General features: G+C 45.4%; 2 protein-coding genes across 3 annotated transcripts in view; one reads left to right on the forward strand and one right to left on the reverse strand.

The window, feature by feature from the left end:
- EIF4E3 (eukaryotic translation initiation factor 4E family member 3) overlaps positions 1-16,289 on the reverse strand; it is a 224,931-nt gene that overhangs the window by 82,111 nt on the left and 126,531 nt on the right. Inside the window, exon 7 of one of the 2 annotated variants that reach the window (XM_078442818.2) lies at positions 3,896-4,040. In XM_078442818.2, coding sequence (XP_078298944.2) covers positions 3,931-4,040 — 110 coding nt within the window. In that variant the 3' untranslated portion in view covers positions 3,896-3,930. Of the gene's footprint in view, positions 1-3,894; positions 4,041-16,289 lie in introns of those variants that run through there. The other variant, XM_060633765.3, reaches the window with a different exon arrangement.
- Positions 4,124-6,112, forward strand: LOC145712518 (uncharacterized). The gene is made up of 4 exons (XM_081790572.1): positions 4,124-4,285; positions 4,400-5,110; positions 5,488-5,652; positions 5,861-6,112. The coding sequence occupies exons 1-4, from the start codon at positions 4,124-4,126 to the stop codon at positions 6,110-6,112; spliced, it is 1,290 nt and encodes a 429-aa protein (XP_081646698.1).

The raw sequence follows: 16,289 nt of genomic DNA on the forward strand, positions 1-16,289 counted from the left end.
GCGTATGGCCAAGTGGACTAGGGACCAGTGTAGCCAGTCACAAGAAAGATCATTTAGAAAATACACGGGCCCAAATGCAAACTTACTTGGCTTGCTGGCTTGATTCAGAAATTCAGTGTTTGATCACCTGGTGGGATTACTACCATCAACTGAAGGAAAAAAAAAAAATCCCCTGCAAATAGTAAAAGTATATGTTGGCTCATGTCTATTCAGCAGATGCCTCTCATAAGGCTATTTTCTTTAGAAAACAAACCTCTACTTGCTTGAGACCTTTACACACTTGAGGTCCAAATAACAGAAAAAAAAAAAAAAAGCTGGCTTAGCAAAAATGGCATTTACTATGACTGAATTCTATAAAAGGAGTATGACACCTAACAGGATAAGAAAGGAAAAGAAAAAGCCCTTAGCAAAAACATTTTTTTGCAAAACAAAAATACCACCTGTGCAAATCTAGCTAGGCTCTCAAACCCTTTCTCAGCCACAGAGAAGCAGCTCATGCTCAAAGCCTTGAAGTTGCAATTAAATTGTAGTAATTTAAGATTATCAGGAGAGCAAAGGGCAGTGGGAGCTCTTTGGAGGGCTTCCCTCCCCTCTTAATGCTCTTCAGTCAGGGGTTAAATGAGTTTCTTTAATGTAAGTACCTTAAAGTAACTGAATCATAAACAAAATTTATACTGTTTTCTGACAGCCTGCAATCTATTTAAATTTTATTAACGTGTGCCTAAAATTATTTTTAAAAGACAGGACTCCTGCAATGCCCTGTAAATATTCTTGGCATACCCTCTGAAATGTAATCGGTAGGGTAACAACTAACATTGTCTGAATACACATACTTCTTTCTGATGCGGAGTCTTACAAGATAACATTTCAAAACTGAGTTGGAGTCTTAAGTAAAAACAAGAAAACTAAACCAACAGCACAATAAGATTGGCTGCAAAGAGGAAGCTGGGTTCAAAAGAAGTTGTCACATCTGCTATATTCACCCTTCTCTTAATGTTGGCATTGGACATGCTGTGGCATAAATATATTGGTTTAGGAAATATCACAATTCTTCTGTTAATTTAAACAATTGCTGAAAACAGACGTATCCCTCAACAGAGCCTCAGAACACAAATTTTAGGCCAGGGTAGAGTCTTAAGAAAAGCAAGGAACAACTTAGTAACAGAAAACCATACCTAGGCTCAATATTAACCCAGTTAACTTTTGTTATTGTTGGTACAAATGATTTAACTAGAAAATATTTACAGCTTCTTAAAAAACATTACATATTGCACAGAATTGCCTAATAGCATCTATGTGTATGTTTAACTCGCATTGTGTAATTACACAATAAAAGATATATCCAATAAAAGCTACACACTTTGAAACATGTTGGGCAGTATGGTTATGAAACTGACATAAAAAAACATCAAGTGTTTACTGTGTGATCGACATATTAATTAAAAATGCAATCCTTAAATGACAATCATTTTTATTCTTCTTTATGTGTTCACTTGTCCTATTTCCCACTTTGTTCTACTTAATTAAAAATGACATTTAATTTGGGGATAGTTTATAGCAAAAAAAAAAAAAAAAGGGTTACAGTTTTTACTCCAGCATTTAAATATAAATACAATATCTTACAGACAACTCCAGCAATATGGCCCCCTTAATTTGAGACAGTTAATTTCAATAGTTGATGATGCTTTCATTATACTTTGATAAACTTGTAAAAACAAAATGCTAAAGTAATTGCTGTTACTACTCCCTTTAAAAATGTAAAGCAGTTAAATTTTCCTAGACAACAAGCAAGGACAAGTTACAGAGAACTTGAATAAAAGTAGCAACGTGGTCATGTTGAATGTCAATCTAAAAAAAGAGGTTATGTCTAATCTGGAGAATGCTCCCTCTCGCCTTTTTAAATTCCAAGAGTGGGCTGACACAAAACTTCATCACCAGGGATTTTTCTTTTTTTTCTTTTTCTTTCTTTCCTTTTTTTTTTTTTTTTTTTTTTTTGAGCTTCACATCAGATTTAAACCATCACATACAAAACCTTGGCTTTCCTGACCAGGCAGATCTTCTAAACTTGATGTGAGAAAACGTTACCTAACTCTAGTGTAGGAGTCTAATGTTGGTAAAAAGAATTCCACTGCACAGTTCTGGGTAGCAAGGCAGCCTCTGGAAGACTTAATATTCATTTCATACCTTTCTGCGTGCATGTTGTTCACAAACAAGACTGTATTAGAAAAATAACTTATGTAGCAACTCCACATCCATAAAGAACTCAAAAGCTGTTAGTGTTTCCTTCCACGTGAGCCTTAGCTCGCACAACAAAGATCAGCATTTGCAATGGTCCATTTCTGCATTAGTGAATATATAGCTTTGCTGCTTGATCGAATAGTCCAGGGTTCTCCATGTAGAGCTGACAACAACCCAGCAGCAGGTCTGTTTGATCTCTCCTGCTTCCTTAATTTGGGTTGTCAAGGTTCAGCAGTTGGAGGCTGTTTACTTTACTTTTCCAAAAAAAAAAAAAAAAAAAAAAAAAAAAACCTGATTGCTTTCTCTCTCTCATACAATGACTAATCCAAAGTCTAAGGGGGGAAAAATGCAGCCAGTGGTAAGATGCTAAACCTTTTTTTTTTTCCCTCTGCAGTGAGAATTTAACTGACATCTTTTGAGTGGTAATAGTTGAGTTCTTTTTTATATTTTTAATGTTCTTTAATGGGGAGATGTTTCAAGTAGAAAAGTCAGAAAGAAAGAAAAAACCCATTCCAAATCCCTGAAACTGTAAGCCCAATTTTCTTTTCCTGGACTCAAAGAGATGGGTATTTCCACTTTGAGAATCAAAACTCCAGTGGAATTCTAAAAAAGATTTGATACATTTCTCTCTGGAACTAAAAATAACAGCAACTCCTGTCTCAATTATGCAGGCTAACCCCACTCAGAAAACACCTGAACTCTTACCATTTCTCTTCAAATTCTAGTTAAGACATCTCCCCCCAAACTGACTATCACTATGGAAAAACGAAGGGAAGGAGATAGAAGGTAAAATTTTTACAAGGAATCTTCAAGATATTTTCAGCCGTAGAAAAAGCCCTTAAATATCCTTCAGGTTTTTTCAATTCAGCTATTGTGCAAGTCCTAAATCCCACGGACAACCAAAGGTAAAGTGTAGATGGTTTCAAGGTACAGACTCCTTCCAAAAGGAATACAGAATGCCCTTCCAGCATTCCTGTTTTAAAAAGCAGTAACAAAAAAGGAAATCCGAACTTAGAAAATACCTGTGACCGGACAGGAGAGCAACACGAGCCCCTTCTAAGTGGGCTGGAGACGCTTAAATGCAACCAAATGAAATGTTTACATTAATTTCATTATTCTGCCCAAGCCTCACTGATGAGGGCTGGGGGGGGGGGGGGAGGGCAGGAGGGGGTAGGCGGGGTGTTGGGAAGAGGAAGAAATAAGTTTCATTTCGGGTTTTCTGGTCGAGCAAAAGGAAAATGAATTAAAACGAATGCGTAGGATGAGCCCAGGCTAAATCAATACACTTTGTAATCAGCCCAGCAAGGGTATTTGGACACAATGACTTGGAAATAATTAATAGTTATAAGAGGGGAGTGGGGTGAGAAGAGGGGGGCGAGAGATGTCACCATATTTTATCGGAGCACTTTACACTACACGCTAAACTTTGATCTTCAGAATCTCGGATTTAGGAAAGGGGGGAAAAAAAGGCGAAAGTCCAGTGTTTCGAAGCACCTACCAGCTTGAGGATGGGCACATTCCTGGCTCCGGGCGCCTTATCCCTGCGCTCGCGCCGCCCATGCTGGCGCTTTGGGCACAGAGAGCCCCCGGGGGCTCCAGGGTATCTTTTGCCCCCGCCCGCGTCCTCGCCCCGGCGCCCGCGGCCGCCTCGACTTACCGGCAGAGTCCGGGGAGGGAGTGGGAGCGCCGCCTTCACGCCCGCGGAGGAGGCGCCGGCAGCACCATGGTCCCCGGCGCCGCTGCCGCTGCCCCTTGCCCGCTTGCTCTCCGTGCGCTCTCTTCCTCTTGCAAACTTTCGGGTTCTGCGGTCGACAAGAAACCGGGGCGACCCTCAGCAAGTCCTCCTGGCTCAGGTTGGGGGAAACTGAGGGGGGTGGGATAAGTGATGAGGCTGGGGGACCAAGACAGAGAGAACGGCGGGATAGGAGGACCCAGGAGTGCGGATGGACAGAAGGGAGGATGTGGCTCAGGGAATCCCTGCAAGGATCCCGAGACCGGGAAATCGGCCCGAGCCGAAGTCTCAGCACCTTCCCCAGGATCTTACAAAGTTGCAACAACAAAAAAGGAGGGGGGAGGAAGGGGGGAAGGGGGTGGGAAAGGGATACGATCGCAGGCGCAAGGTTTGAAGTTACAACTGTTTATTTAGTCCTTATTCTCACAGGGGCGGGAGCTGCGCGGGAAAGGGGGGGGGGGGTGCTGCAGGCTGCGATTTCGAAGCAAACAGTGGGGAGGGGGCATACGACTTTGTTTCTGGGCGCGGAGCTCCCCGGCGCCCGCGTGTGTCACCGTCAGTCTCCGGGGACCGAGGCGGAGCTCACAACAGGTGGGGAGGGGGACTCGCCGAGGGCCAAAAAGGAGAAGGAATCAAAGTTTCCGAGCGGCGGTATCTGGGGAGGAGGGGGGCGGGAGGCGGGGGCGAGGGGAAGCGGAGGCAGCGAATGACCGCGACCCCGAGGCAACTGGCAAACTCTCCGCTCCCCGGCGCCACCGCCGCCGTCCCCACCCAAAGCGCACGCAGTCCCGGCTACCGGCTCAGCCGAGTCCTCTCAGCGGGACGGCGATGGAGCGCAGGGAGCTCGGGAGGAAGGCGGAGTGCGGGCGAGGGATGGAGAGCCATCGGCTGCCGGGACCGGGCCAGAGGGACCCGGCGACTCCCGCGCGTCTCAGGACACATCCAGGCTTGGGAAAAACCCCGGTACCCCAAGCTTCAAAGGAGAGTAAACCCCGAAAGTGTTTGTGGTGGAAGGGAGGAGACCCGATGCGGCGACTCCCCGCAGCGCACCCCGTTCCCATCCCACCCGCGGAGCTGGCCACGGCTGTCGCGGGCCTGTCCGCGGCGAGGCTGGGTTCTCGGGGTCGAGCGCGTGTGAGGGTGCGTGTCTAGGTGGGGGTGCGCGAATGTGTGTCCGAGTTTTCTGTGCTCCGGGGGATGGCGGCGGAGTGTCCCCGCCGTCATGTTCGGGGCCAGGCGCGTGTGGCACCGAGGATGTCCCCAGGCGCGGGCCCCAGGGTGAGGGCATTCCGTCATTACAATCCAGGGGCACCGAGGGGGCACACACTCGCGGAGAGCGAAGGGAAAAAGTTTGCTCCAAGTCCAAACTTCGGGCTCCAAAGGCTCCCGGCGCGCGCCCCCTCCCACCACAGACTCGACCCCGGCCTCGCGCCCGCCTCGCTACTCGATTGGCATCCCGACGCCCGACATCGAAAGTTGCGCCAGGCGGCCTGGGCTTATTGATTTCTCTCCCGCAGCGATCGCCCAGAGCGCAAAGCCAGGCGCGAAGGGGCCGAGGGGAAGAAGATCTCGCCTCCCCGCCGCTGCCGCCGCCCCCCCACCCTCATTTGACTTATGGAAATGGACCCAAGCTTGCGGGCGCCGCCGCCGGAGGCCCCCGCCCCCAACCCCCGCGCCGGCCGGTAAACCCTCCCTCCCCCCCCCCCCCACCGGAGAGCCTGGGCCCCGGCCCCGGGGGAGAGAGAGGCTGAGAGGGGAGGGCTGGGGGGAGATGCACGTGGAGCCTGGAGGTGGAAAGTAGTTTTTCTTTTTTCCTTTTTTTCTTTTTCTTTTCTTTTCTTTTTTTTTTTTTTTTTTTTTTTTTGTGCTGGTTGTTGTTGTTGTTTAAAGTGGCGGAAACAAGGCAGGAGGCAGCTTGGGAAAAAGTGGAGCAGAAATGGAAAAATACAAACTCACCCGCTGCAAATGGTCTCTCGGTGCAAACTAAGGTGTTTTCGGGCCTTTCCCCGCGCGCGCCCACTCCCGCCCGCGCGCGCACCCCCGCGCACACACTCACTCGCGCACACACGCGCGCACACACGCACTCCCGGACGAGGGCCGGGCCGCCGCGAGTACAGCATGCAACCGCCACACAATAAATAACAATAGATTCCTCCGCTCCGGACTAGCTTCCCGGAGCCCAGCCAGCGCCAGTGGCGGCGGCGGCAGAGGCGCGGGGAGCGCCGGCCCGGGGGCGCTCCCCAGCCCGCCTCCCGGCCTCCTGCCAGGGCCCCCTTTCCGCCTCACGCGCCCCCAAGGCCCCCCGGCACCCCCAGAGCGCGAGCCGCCGCCGCCCCCTCTCCGGGCCACACGGGCGCTGGCGCCCACCCTGCTCCTCCCCACCCCCACCCCCGCCTCCCGGAACAAATAAATAAATAAGGCGCGCGAGAGAGGCCAACACGTCGCGGAGGGAGATGTTGTTATTTTTTGCTGTTGTGCGTCCCTGACGTCACATCCACCTGCTGGGTAAACAACAAGGCTCGCAGCAAAAAAAAAAAAAAAAAAAAAAAAAAAAAAAATCGCAATTGGCAAAGAAGGGGGGAGGGGGCACGGCCTGGGGGGGGGAGGGGGGGAGCGGGTTCCGGGGAGATGAGAGTAAAGGGCGTCCGGGCTGGATGGGGAAGAGGAGAGGGAAGCAGAACCCCACAGACCAGAGAGAGGAAGGGAACGCCAGAGCAGTCCCTGGCCAAAGAGGGATCTGGCAAGAAAGACCTGGAAAAATAAGGGGCATGGGGGAGGGGAGGATCCCTCGCAAGATGGGGAATTGGGGGGCCCATTCAGACACCAGAAAAAACGAGAGGGAGAGTGTTAACAAGTAGGGACGAAGATAGGAATGCGATGGCTATTTGCTTGGTTTCTGAGCTAAAAATACAGAAGGAAGGAGAGAGGGTAGGCAAGGATGTGAGTTTCCTCCAGTTAAAAGTGAAAGTGTTTTGCCATCAGTGACAGTTGAAGGAGGGGGAGGTGGGGGTGGTGTTTTCAGCCCCCTTTCTCCTCTCCCGTCCTCCCTCGGTCTCTCCTCTTTCTTTCTGCACTTTGTCCAATGAAAGAAGGCGAGTTCGGGAGGTGAAAGTTCAACAGAAGGACAAACCCCTGTTTGCAGGGAAACAGAAACCCGCCAGCGAGGGGGTTTTCCCCCCTGTATTCCTGAATCAGGAGAGTGTAATGTGGGAGAGATTTCCCCCTCTTCCTTGTCAGACTCACTGCTGGAATGTGTAGTTTGATCCACTTTGGGGGAAAGTGGCTGCTGCATCAGGAGCTGTGCTCTTGCCACGGTTTCTCTTAGGAAAACGCCCAGGGGCTAGCATGTCAATCAGTTGTTTAACACAAATTACCTGCTCTCCCAGAGATCAGTCACATGCAGAAAGCTCTGTCCAATTCTTTGAAAAGGTGAGATTTTTTTTCTTTTTTTCTTTTTGCTGTTTTGAAGTTTGGTGGAATTTAGAAATTTTAAGGAGTAAATTAGAAGCCTGAATGAAATGTTTTGAAATATACATATACATGTACAAAACAAAAGACACTGGTATTTCTTTCGTTTTTATCAACACAAATTGAGAAGGAAGACTTTTTGTTTCCAAAATGTGACTTAGAAAGATAGAGGGTTCCATGGCTTGTTGTTGTTAACAGAAATAATTTTTTTCAGGCCCATCACCCCAGATGCTGCCAAACTCCTAAGCCAGCATTTCCAGCTACTGGCTGGCTGGTGTAACAGGCCAACTCTTAATGAGAATGTATGGAAAGCCACTCCTGTGGATTCCTACAAAGTACTTGGGGGGGGGGGGGGTTGGAGGGGGGTTGGAGACAAGTACTGCTCATTCCTTGAGACCCGCACAATTGTAGATTATCAACATCCTGAGAAGGTTATTATAAGTTCTTATGTATAATGTCTTTTTACAAATATTGTTAAACATTCATTTACAGAAGAATTTTAAATCTCTATTGCAGTAACAGTGTAAGACTACCACTGTAAAATTGTATCTGTTTTGCAAATAAAAAAATAACAAAGCCATTTACTAGTGTTACAGAATAAAGCCAAAGAAAGGAAGACTGTACTAAGGTAATTCCAGCATAGAATTCATGTTGAACGCATGCTGTGCAAGATTCTATGCTATCCAGACAAGACCATCCATTGGATCTTTTAGACTAGAATACAGATAAAGAAAATGCATTTTAGTTTGTATAGAACTTCCTGGCTTTCTAGAGACTAGGGTTCCTGTTATCTTTGATTCAAGACATTAAGATATTAATGACGTACCTTCTATATTCTAGACCATAGAGTAGGCAGTGATGACTACAAGAATAAATAAAATCCCTGTCCTGTGAGGAACTCACAGCCTAAAGCTTTCAGTAATAACATCTAATATTTATTGAATGTTTACTATGACCTAGGCATTGATAAAAAGCTTTATGTCAAGTCAATTCATAGAACAGTCCTTTAACATCACTGGAAATTCCTGTGCTGAATTCACATGGAATTAAATGGAAATCTACAAAGCAGCCAGTCTGGGGGGGGGGGTGTTTTCCATTTTTAAAATGTTTATGCCAGATATGTGTATGGTATGTGTTGGGTTGCAGAATTATAACTCAGGAGAATAGCAATTTATTTAAATGTGACAAATTTATTCATCGTCTGTAAAGAACAATTCATGTTCCAATACCGTTTTCCAGATTGGATGGTGAGTTTTTAAAAAATTATTGGTATTGCCATACTAAAACGATCTTTAGGTTCCTGCTGGTCTTATTCTGCATTTTAACTGCCTTAAATTCTACATTCACTTGAAAGAGGGGGCCAAAGTCAGACTGACAACAAGTTTTGCAGACAAAAGGAAATCCTGGTTGTAAATCCCATGATATATTGTACTCAATTTTGTATATAATACTGTCTAATGTGCCACCTTATTAAAGAACTCCATATCCATTTGGCTTACATTAGGGGGAAACTTAACTGCAGCTTAACATATTGTTCATTTTCAACACTGTCACGTTACATTCATAGGGAGCACATTTTAATTTCTTTATCTGTAATCAACTGGAAGTTTCTTTTTGTTAAATTAAAGCAAGAAGGGCTTTTAAATAAAGGGCATGGGGGTAGGACGCCACCTTTTGGTGGTAAAACAAATAGAAATCCCCTTTTCAACAGATGTTCCTGACATAATTGTATTTTAATTACACCAATGCAAAGGTGCTTGTCCCCGTTTGATTCTGTTTGAAGTAACAGGAAAAAAAAAAAAACTGTGAAAGGAAAATTGGGAAACTATCCTGAACTGCAACCAAAATTTCCTCAAAGGTATCAGAACGTGTTAGGGCCCTGTCACATACAATTGCCTATACATCAGACACCAACTTTGTTCTGCAAGTACTTTGTTGATAAATGTATGCACATTTGGGGTAACAGAAACTGGGGTGGACATTTACCACTTAACAAGATACCTGAATGCTTTTATAAGTTTAGAGTTAACCGGAAACTTTATATTCACCTAATTCAGTGTTTCTTTATAGTTACCACCTTCCTAATATTTTGCCATATCTGCATAACATGATAGTTACTGAATAATTTATGTAGTACACTCATTGGACTACAGCTAATATGGCAAGTGTATTAAATATCTTCTTTACATCAACCTACTTTTTCTATTTCTACTTTAAATGGGAACTCACTATCGCACTCCGTGAATTAAAAACAAACGATGAAAACAAAGTCGTCAATTCCTTTGTTAGAAAGGGAGAGTGGCAAAAAAAATTACAAATTACAACTAACTTTTTTTTTAAAGGGAGAGTTGTAAATGCTGCAAGTGTTAACATGAGTGTCAGCAGAGAATTTTTACTCTTTGTTTTTTTGCTTTTTGGAAAAGCTGGAAGGATTGAAATTTTGAAATTGAAAGCAGAGGGAGTATAGCTGTATGTGATACAACGTTACCTGTCGCCATCCTAGTGGCAAGTCGAGTCTCATACTAACCAAGTACAGTATTTCAAATTAGAGATTGGTTAGTAGCTGGACAAGGATTCGAGTCCAGGTGTCCTGGCTCGATGCCTCTATTTCCCATCTTACAGTTTGCACTTCACAACAGGGCGGGAGTGCCAGCACTCCTCAGACATTATGCAACCCACCTGGCTTCTACACACCCCTTCACAAGTGGGAGAAACTGAGGCTGTGGAGGGTGGAGAGCAAGTTCAACCATCTACTCACTTGTCTCCCCTCAGGAGTGGCAGGCATCCAGGTGGGGGGTAAACACGGGGAAGAAAGGAGGGGAGGGTTGGCAAGAGAGATGGAGAGTAGGGGGAAGGGAGAGGTTAGTGAAAGCATTCAGACTCTTACATGAATGTTTACACTCCAAGTTTCCTTTCTGGAAGAGAAATATGGCAAATGAAAATGGTACGTACGGTGTGCTTCACAGTAAGAGGCAAGAGAACGGTGTCCTCTATTTTGATGTCACTGTATGTCCACATCAGAAATCAACAGAGGATCTCTTGTTTTAAAGTATACACTCTTACCAGGCACTCTGAGACCAACCACACTGAATAAGTGAGTGGCTTGAAAAGCTAGTCAAGGAATGGTGGAAGAACCCTGTTTCAAAGAGGTTTCCCTGGGGTGCCTGGGTGGCTCCGTTGGTTAAACGTCCAACTTCAGCTCGGGTCGTGATCTTATGGTATGTGAGTTGGAGCCCCGCGTCAGGCTCTGTGCTGACAGCTCAGAGCCTGAAGCCTGCTTCAGATTCTGTGTGTGTGTGTCTCTCTCTCTGCCCCTCCACCCACTTGCACTCTGTCTCTCTCTTTCTCTCCCCTCCCCCACTCATGATCTGTCTCTCTCAAAAATAAACGTTAACAACAACAAAAATGTTGAAAAAAAATAATAAAAGGGGTTTCCCCAAGACAAAATTTATTTAGAGGCTCAGCATCACTAGAGACAACAGCGCATTTTCTGAGGTTTTAATCGCAGAAAGGGGACTTAATCACACAGATTGCATTTCCTGCTTTTAAGGGCACAGTTCTATAAACATAAATAAACATGGCTTGAAAATATGTTTAGGTTTTTCTAAATTGGTCCTGGCGAAAAGAGGTTGCTGTTAACTGTAACATACAGGATAGCTCCTTGCCCTATAGGTGCCAATGGACTGTAGTCCCTAGAAACGACAAGATACAATAAACTATTTGGCCGAGTACCTCTACTCCAGAAAGCTATTCTAATCCCTTAACCCCAGGACATTCACATTGCAACACATTGGTAATTTCAAAATACATAAAGGGAGTATGAGTGCCTCAATCCTACCTTACCACAGGTACCAGAACAATCTACAGCCTAGCTATGCAAGATGAGATGTCATCAGGAATAGGAGCACCACCTGACAGCATATCAGAAATGCAGAATCCCAGCCCCCTCATGATGCCTACTGGATAAGTATCTGCATTTTAACAATACTGCCCAGCTGAGTCTCACACATATGCAAGTTTGAGAAACACAGATCTGTGGTGCACGTAGCCCCTGAGACAACAGGCACCATCTCAATCTTTACAGCCTTAGACTACTCAACAGATAGTTTTGTAAGTTGGCCAGCATACCTGGTTTGCTACACCGGTGTCTTTCGTAAACTTTGTTGATTCCTTGTTTTTCAACCCCTTGCAACGTTAAGCCACTAAATCGCATATGTAAACCATGATTAATTCCTTTGAAATTAATAGCAAGGTGACTTCTCTCTCCTATTACCCAAAGGGACTGCTAATTGCCCTCCAATTGTTCACCTTTGTATTGTTTGATGAGTGCTCAGCGAAAGATGGATGATATTCCCCCACCAGGCCAGAAACAAATGCCAGACAGGCTTGGGGAAGGCTGAACACGTGCTATGACTACACCTTGTTAGTAGAAGGGCTTTGCTTTCTTTGTTTTGTTTTCTTTTTTATGGAAGGGATGACGCCTCCATAATTATAGGTGTTGCTGTTTAAAACCCAGAATGTTTTCCAAACCACTGAGCCACACCTCCAGCAGCCCATGAACCGTCTTGGTTGGATTCTCTTTCCAGTTCTCTGCACAGTTCATAAAGACATATCCAAGCAGCACTAGATTTACATTAAGTATAATGAGAAGAAGGAGGAGCCCATCCAAGTATGGTTGCTTCTTGAATAAACATGAAGGAACCACAGATAAACCTCACAGCCGATGGTTAATTTGTATTTGAAGTTCTCAAAAAGACTATAGTCACTTCACCTTCCTCAAGAGACAAAAGGTTACTTTTGTAACCCCCCAAAAAATAATTAAAACTATTGTAATACTATCCTAAGGCAGTATAATTAAGTCTCTGAGTGAGTAATTGTGTACCTGCATTCAAAATAAGATTTCACATGTAAAGCAAAGTTCTGATTCTAATCTTTGAGAAGTATCTTGGCTTATATTTAGAATCCACAAGTGCCAGCTCAGCGTTACAATAGGCATTGTTCCGTAGGGCTGGAGACAAACTCTGTTTGTGTAAGAAGGGAAGTGAGGCACGTCTGCCCACCTTCAGGAACAGTGAGGTTGTGTGTTCCAAACTGTAGCTTTCAGATGGGGCTGAAGGATATTAACCATGGGGCTACGCTGACATGTTTGTTATGCCAAGCTTGGGGTCAGCTTTTTTTCCTCCAGTAATATTTATAAAATATTCCTTCCTCCCACCCCCCAGGATGTTCTGAGCCCCTGTTAACATTAAAAAAAAGCCATACAAAGATTAAAAATCTGATACCCCCAAGAGTAGGATGAATCCTATGGTAATGGGTTGGAGTTGAAGGCATCCATACAGACAGTAGATATATGTATGTATGTATATATATATATTTTTCACAAATACGTAAATACATCTGTGTGAGTATATGCATGAGTTAGCATGCCTACATGTATTTCCTAGGTCTGTCCATTGAGAGGTGCTAGAGGCAGTGACACCCCACTAGCAATGAGCACACTTAGCATCCAGACCTTGGTTTCTAAATACCTTTCTCCAATAAAAGAAACATGGATCCTTGGAGAACTAGTTAAGTCTTGAGGCGAAGTATAGAAAATACAAGATAAGCCTGGGGCATCTTCTGGTACCAGAAAGTGCTAAAGGTAATGCTTTTTAAAAAAAGAAGGCTGGGTGAGGTGTGGAGAGACTTACTGAAAAGGCACAGGAACCAACCTGAAAGAGCCCCCAATGCCTTAAGTTCAGACATTTTAAGCAAGAAAAGAAACAACAATATTACTGGATTGTAACCTAAAGAATGAAATAAATACACGTAAGCCCATGCTGATAATATATACACATACTTCCATGTATACAAACTCACATACATGTATTCATACATACATAGGGAACCGACAACCCTTCCTTAAAGAAGAATGGTGGGGCCCAGCAATTGGTGTTTTCACAAGTTTCAACAGGTGATACTGATGCCCCAGCCCCCCAAATTCAGATAGGCAACTTAAACTGAAATGGTTTGTGTGGAATTAGGAAGGAGTGCAGACTGGCAACTTAGAGCACACAGGCCTCCACAAAAAGGGGTGCCCGGGTGGCTCAGTTGGTTAAGCTTCTGACTCTTGATTTGGGCTCAGGTCATGAGGTCACGGTTCATGGGTTTAAGTGTCCTGTTGGGCTGTGCACTGACAGCAGAGCCTGATTCAGATCCTCCCTCTCTCTCTCTGCCCCTCCCCTGCTCACACTCTCTCTGTCTCTCTCACAATAAGTAACAAAGAAAGGGGGTGGGGGTGGGGCAAATGCTGACTGTTATCGCCAAATAAGCGAACTCAGGGCGGGAAGAGTTTTTGAATTTTCAAGAGAGGCGAGAAATCGAGATTTTTCATCCAAAGAGTCTTCATTTTTAAACCTCTAGGCTGGAGCATGTGGGTGACTTTGTTGGTTGAGCATCTGACTTCGGCTTGGGGCGTGATCTCACGGTTCCTGAGTTCGAGCCCCCCATCAGCTCGCTGGTGTCAGCACAGAGCCCACTTAGGATCATTTGTCCCCCTCTCTCTCTCTCTGCCCCTCCCCCACTCATGCTCGCTCACGCTCTCTCTTTCTCTTAAAAATAGATAAGCATTAAAAACTCTAGGTAGGCTGCAGAGCATAACAGAGCTGCAGGGACATCTAAGTGACAGTCAGACCCTGTGCAACTCCTGTCTTTGGGGAAACTGAGTCACCATGTCAGTTCGGGATGACGGGGTTTGTTTCTTAAGTGACCAAGGTAACAACCAACCAAAAGAGAGAAAGGGAAACTTTGGAGAGAACTTTGACTCATTCTTAAACTCCTTCCCAAGCTTTCATGAGTCGCCCCAAACGTCTTGGTAAGGAAAGCTGGTCCGCGTTCTGAATTGTTCCTACATTCTGAATCATTTGTCAGCAGACTCCCAATTTCAAAATATCAGTCATAACGTCATTATTTAAAAGGTACTGTTTTTAGCAAGATTCTTTGTTCCTCCCCAGAAGAGGGAGGTCCAAAGTTTTACTAGGGTATTTTATTCAAGGAGTCCGGCGCCAGGGCGACCTCCTTATAATAACCATTATTATTCCTCTCCATCTGGGCTGGCACGAAGAAAGCCATGGCAGACCAGTTGGCTTTTGTTTTTTCTTTCCCTTACCTAGCCTTGCTCCTCCTATCAGGTGAGAGCCATACACGTTAAAGTCTCTTCCCTCGGGGCGCCTGGGTGGCGCAGTCGGTTAAGCGTCCGACTTCAGCCAGGTCACGATCTCACGGTCCGTGAGTTCGAGCCCCGCGTCAGGCTCTGGGCTGATGGCTCGGAGCCTGGAGCCTGTTTCCGATTCTGTGTCTCCCTCTCTCTCTGCCCCTCCCCCGTTCATGCTCTGTCTCTCTCTGTCCCAAAAATAAATTAAAAAAAAAAAAAGTTGAAAAAAAAAAAAAAAGTCTCTTCCCTCAGGGGGAAGACACATAGTAAGTACAAACAAGGTGATGAGCTGACAAACTTAAACGCAGTATAAAAAGCAGAGGAGTGAGAGGGGGCATCTGGACAGCCGATAGAGAATAGAGTGGCTTGCAGATGTGTCTTATGACATAAGAAGGACTGGGATAGTGGAAGTGTCTTTCAGGTAAAAAGGTGTACAATCCATAACACGCCTGACAGTGGTTCCCAAACGGGTGAGCAAAGGAATCATCTGGAAATCTTAAAAAATCTTAAAAAAAAAAAAAAAAGTACTGAAGCCAGTTCCAAATCCCAGACATTGGGATTTAATTGACCTAGAGCATGACCTGGCATGGTGTTCTCTTTTGTTTTTTAATGTTTATTTGTTTATTTACTTATTTATTTTTGACAAAGAGAGAGAGAAAGAAAGAGAGTGCACAAGCGGAGGAGGAGCAGAGAGAAAGGGAAAGAGAGAGTCCCAAGCAGGCGCCCCTCTGCCCGCACAGAGCCTGATGCAGGGCTGGATCTCACAAACCAAACCAGGAGATCATGACCTGAGCTGAAATCAAGAGTTGGACGCTTAACCGACTGAGCCATTCAGGTGCCCCATTGGCACGGTTTTACAAGCTTCCCAGGTGATTCTTTTTTTTTTATTTTCTTAATTAATGTTTTTTTATTTTATTCGTTTTTGAGAGAGAGACAGACAGAGCATGAGCGGGGAAGGGGGGGGGGGTGCGGCCAGTGGCAGAGAGAGAGGGAGACACAGAATCCAAAGCAGGCTCCAGGCTCTGAGCTGTCAGCACCAAACCCGACTCGGGGCTTGAAATGAGAAACCAGGAGATCATGACTTGAGCCAAAGCCAGGCACTTAACGAACTGAGCTACCAGGGGCCCCTAAAAGCTTCCCCACCCAGGTGAGTCTAATGTGTAGTACTTGGTAACCAATGGGCGGAGCTGAACCGGAGGACTCGAGGCACAGCCAGGTCTGCCAAGGTGAGGAATCTAGGCGCCACAATTCACCCAAAACACTCCTAACTTCCACTGTGGCCAGCATCCAATCAATTAAACCAATTCCCCAAAAGGGGCCGGAATAGTATTCTTTACTGTGGGCTTCAGACCCCATGCATTAGAATCACTTGGCTGGAGGCCTTGGGGAGGATCAGGATTCTAGGCGCCCATTTCAAACGTGCTAAAGCAGAGTGTTGGTGAGCAGCCACGAAAATAAGCATTTTTAGAAGCTCACCAGCTGGTTATGATATACTTTAAGGTTTAGAATCCTTCATGGGGATTTACAATTGTTACCTATCCTGGACTGTTTCCATGTTAAAGGGAAACCTTTAAGAAGGGCAAGATGTAAAACAAAGGAATCTATAAGGACATCATAGCATTGTCAGAAGTTCCTAGAAGTCACGGGGATCGACTTCCT

This window comes from Panthera onca, chromosome A2 (assembly GCF_046562875.1).
Source record: "Panthera onca isolate mPanOnc1 chromosome A2, mPanOnc1 haplotype 2, whole genome shotgun sequence".
NCBI classification, from domain to species: Eukaryota; Metazoa; Chordata; class Mammalia; order Carnivora; family Felidae; genus Panthera; species Panthera onca.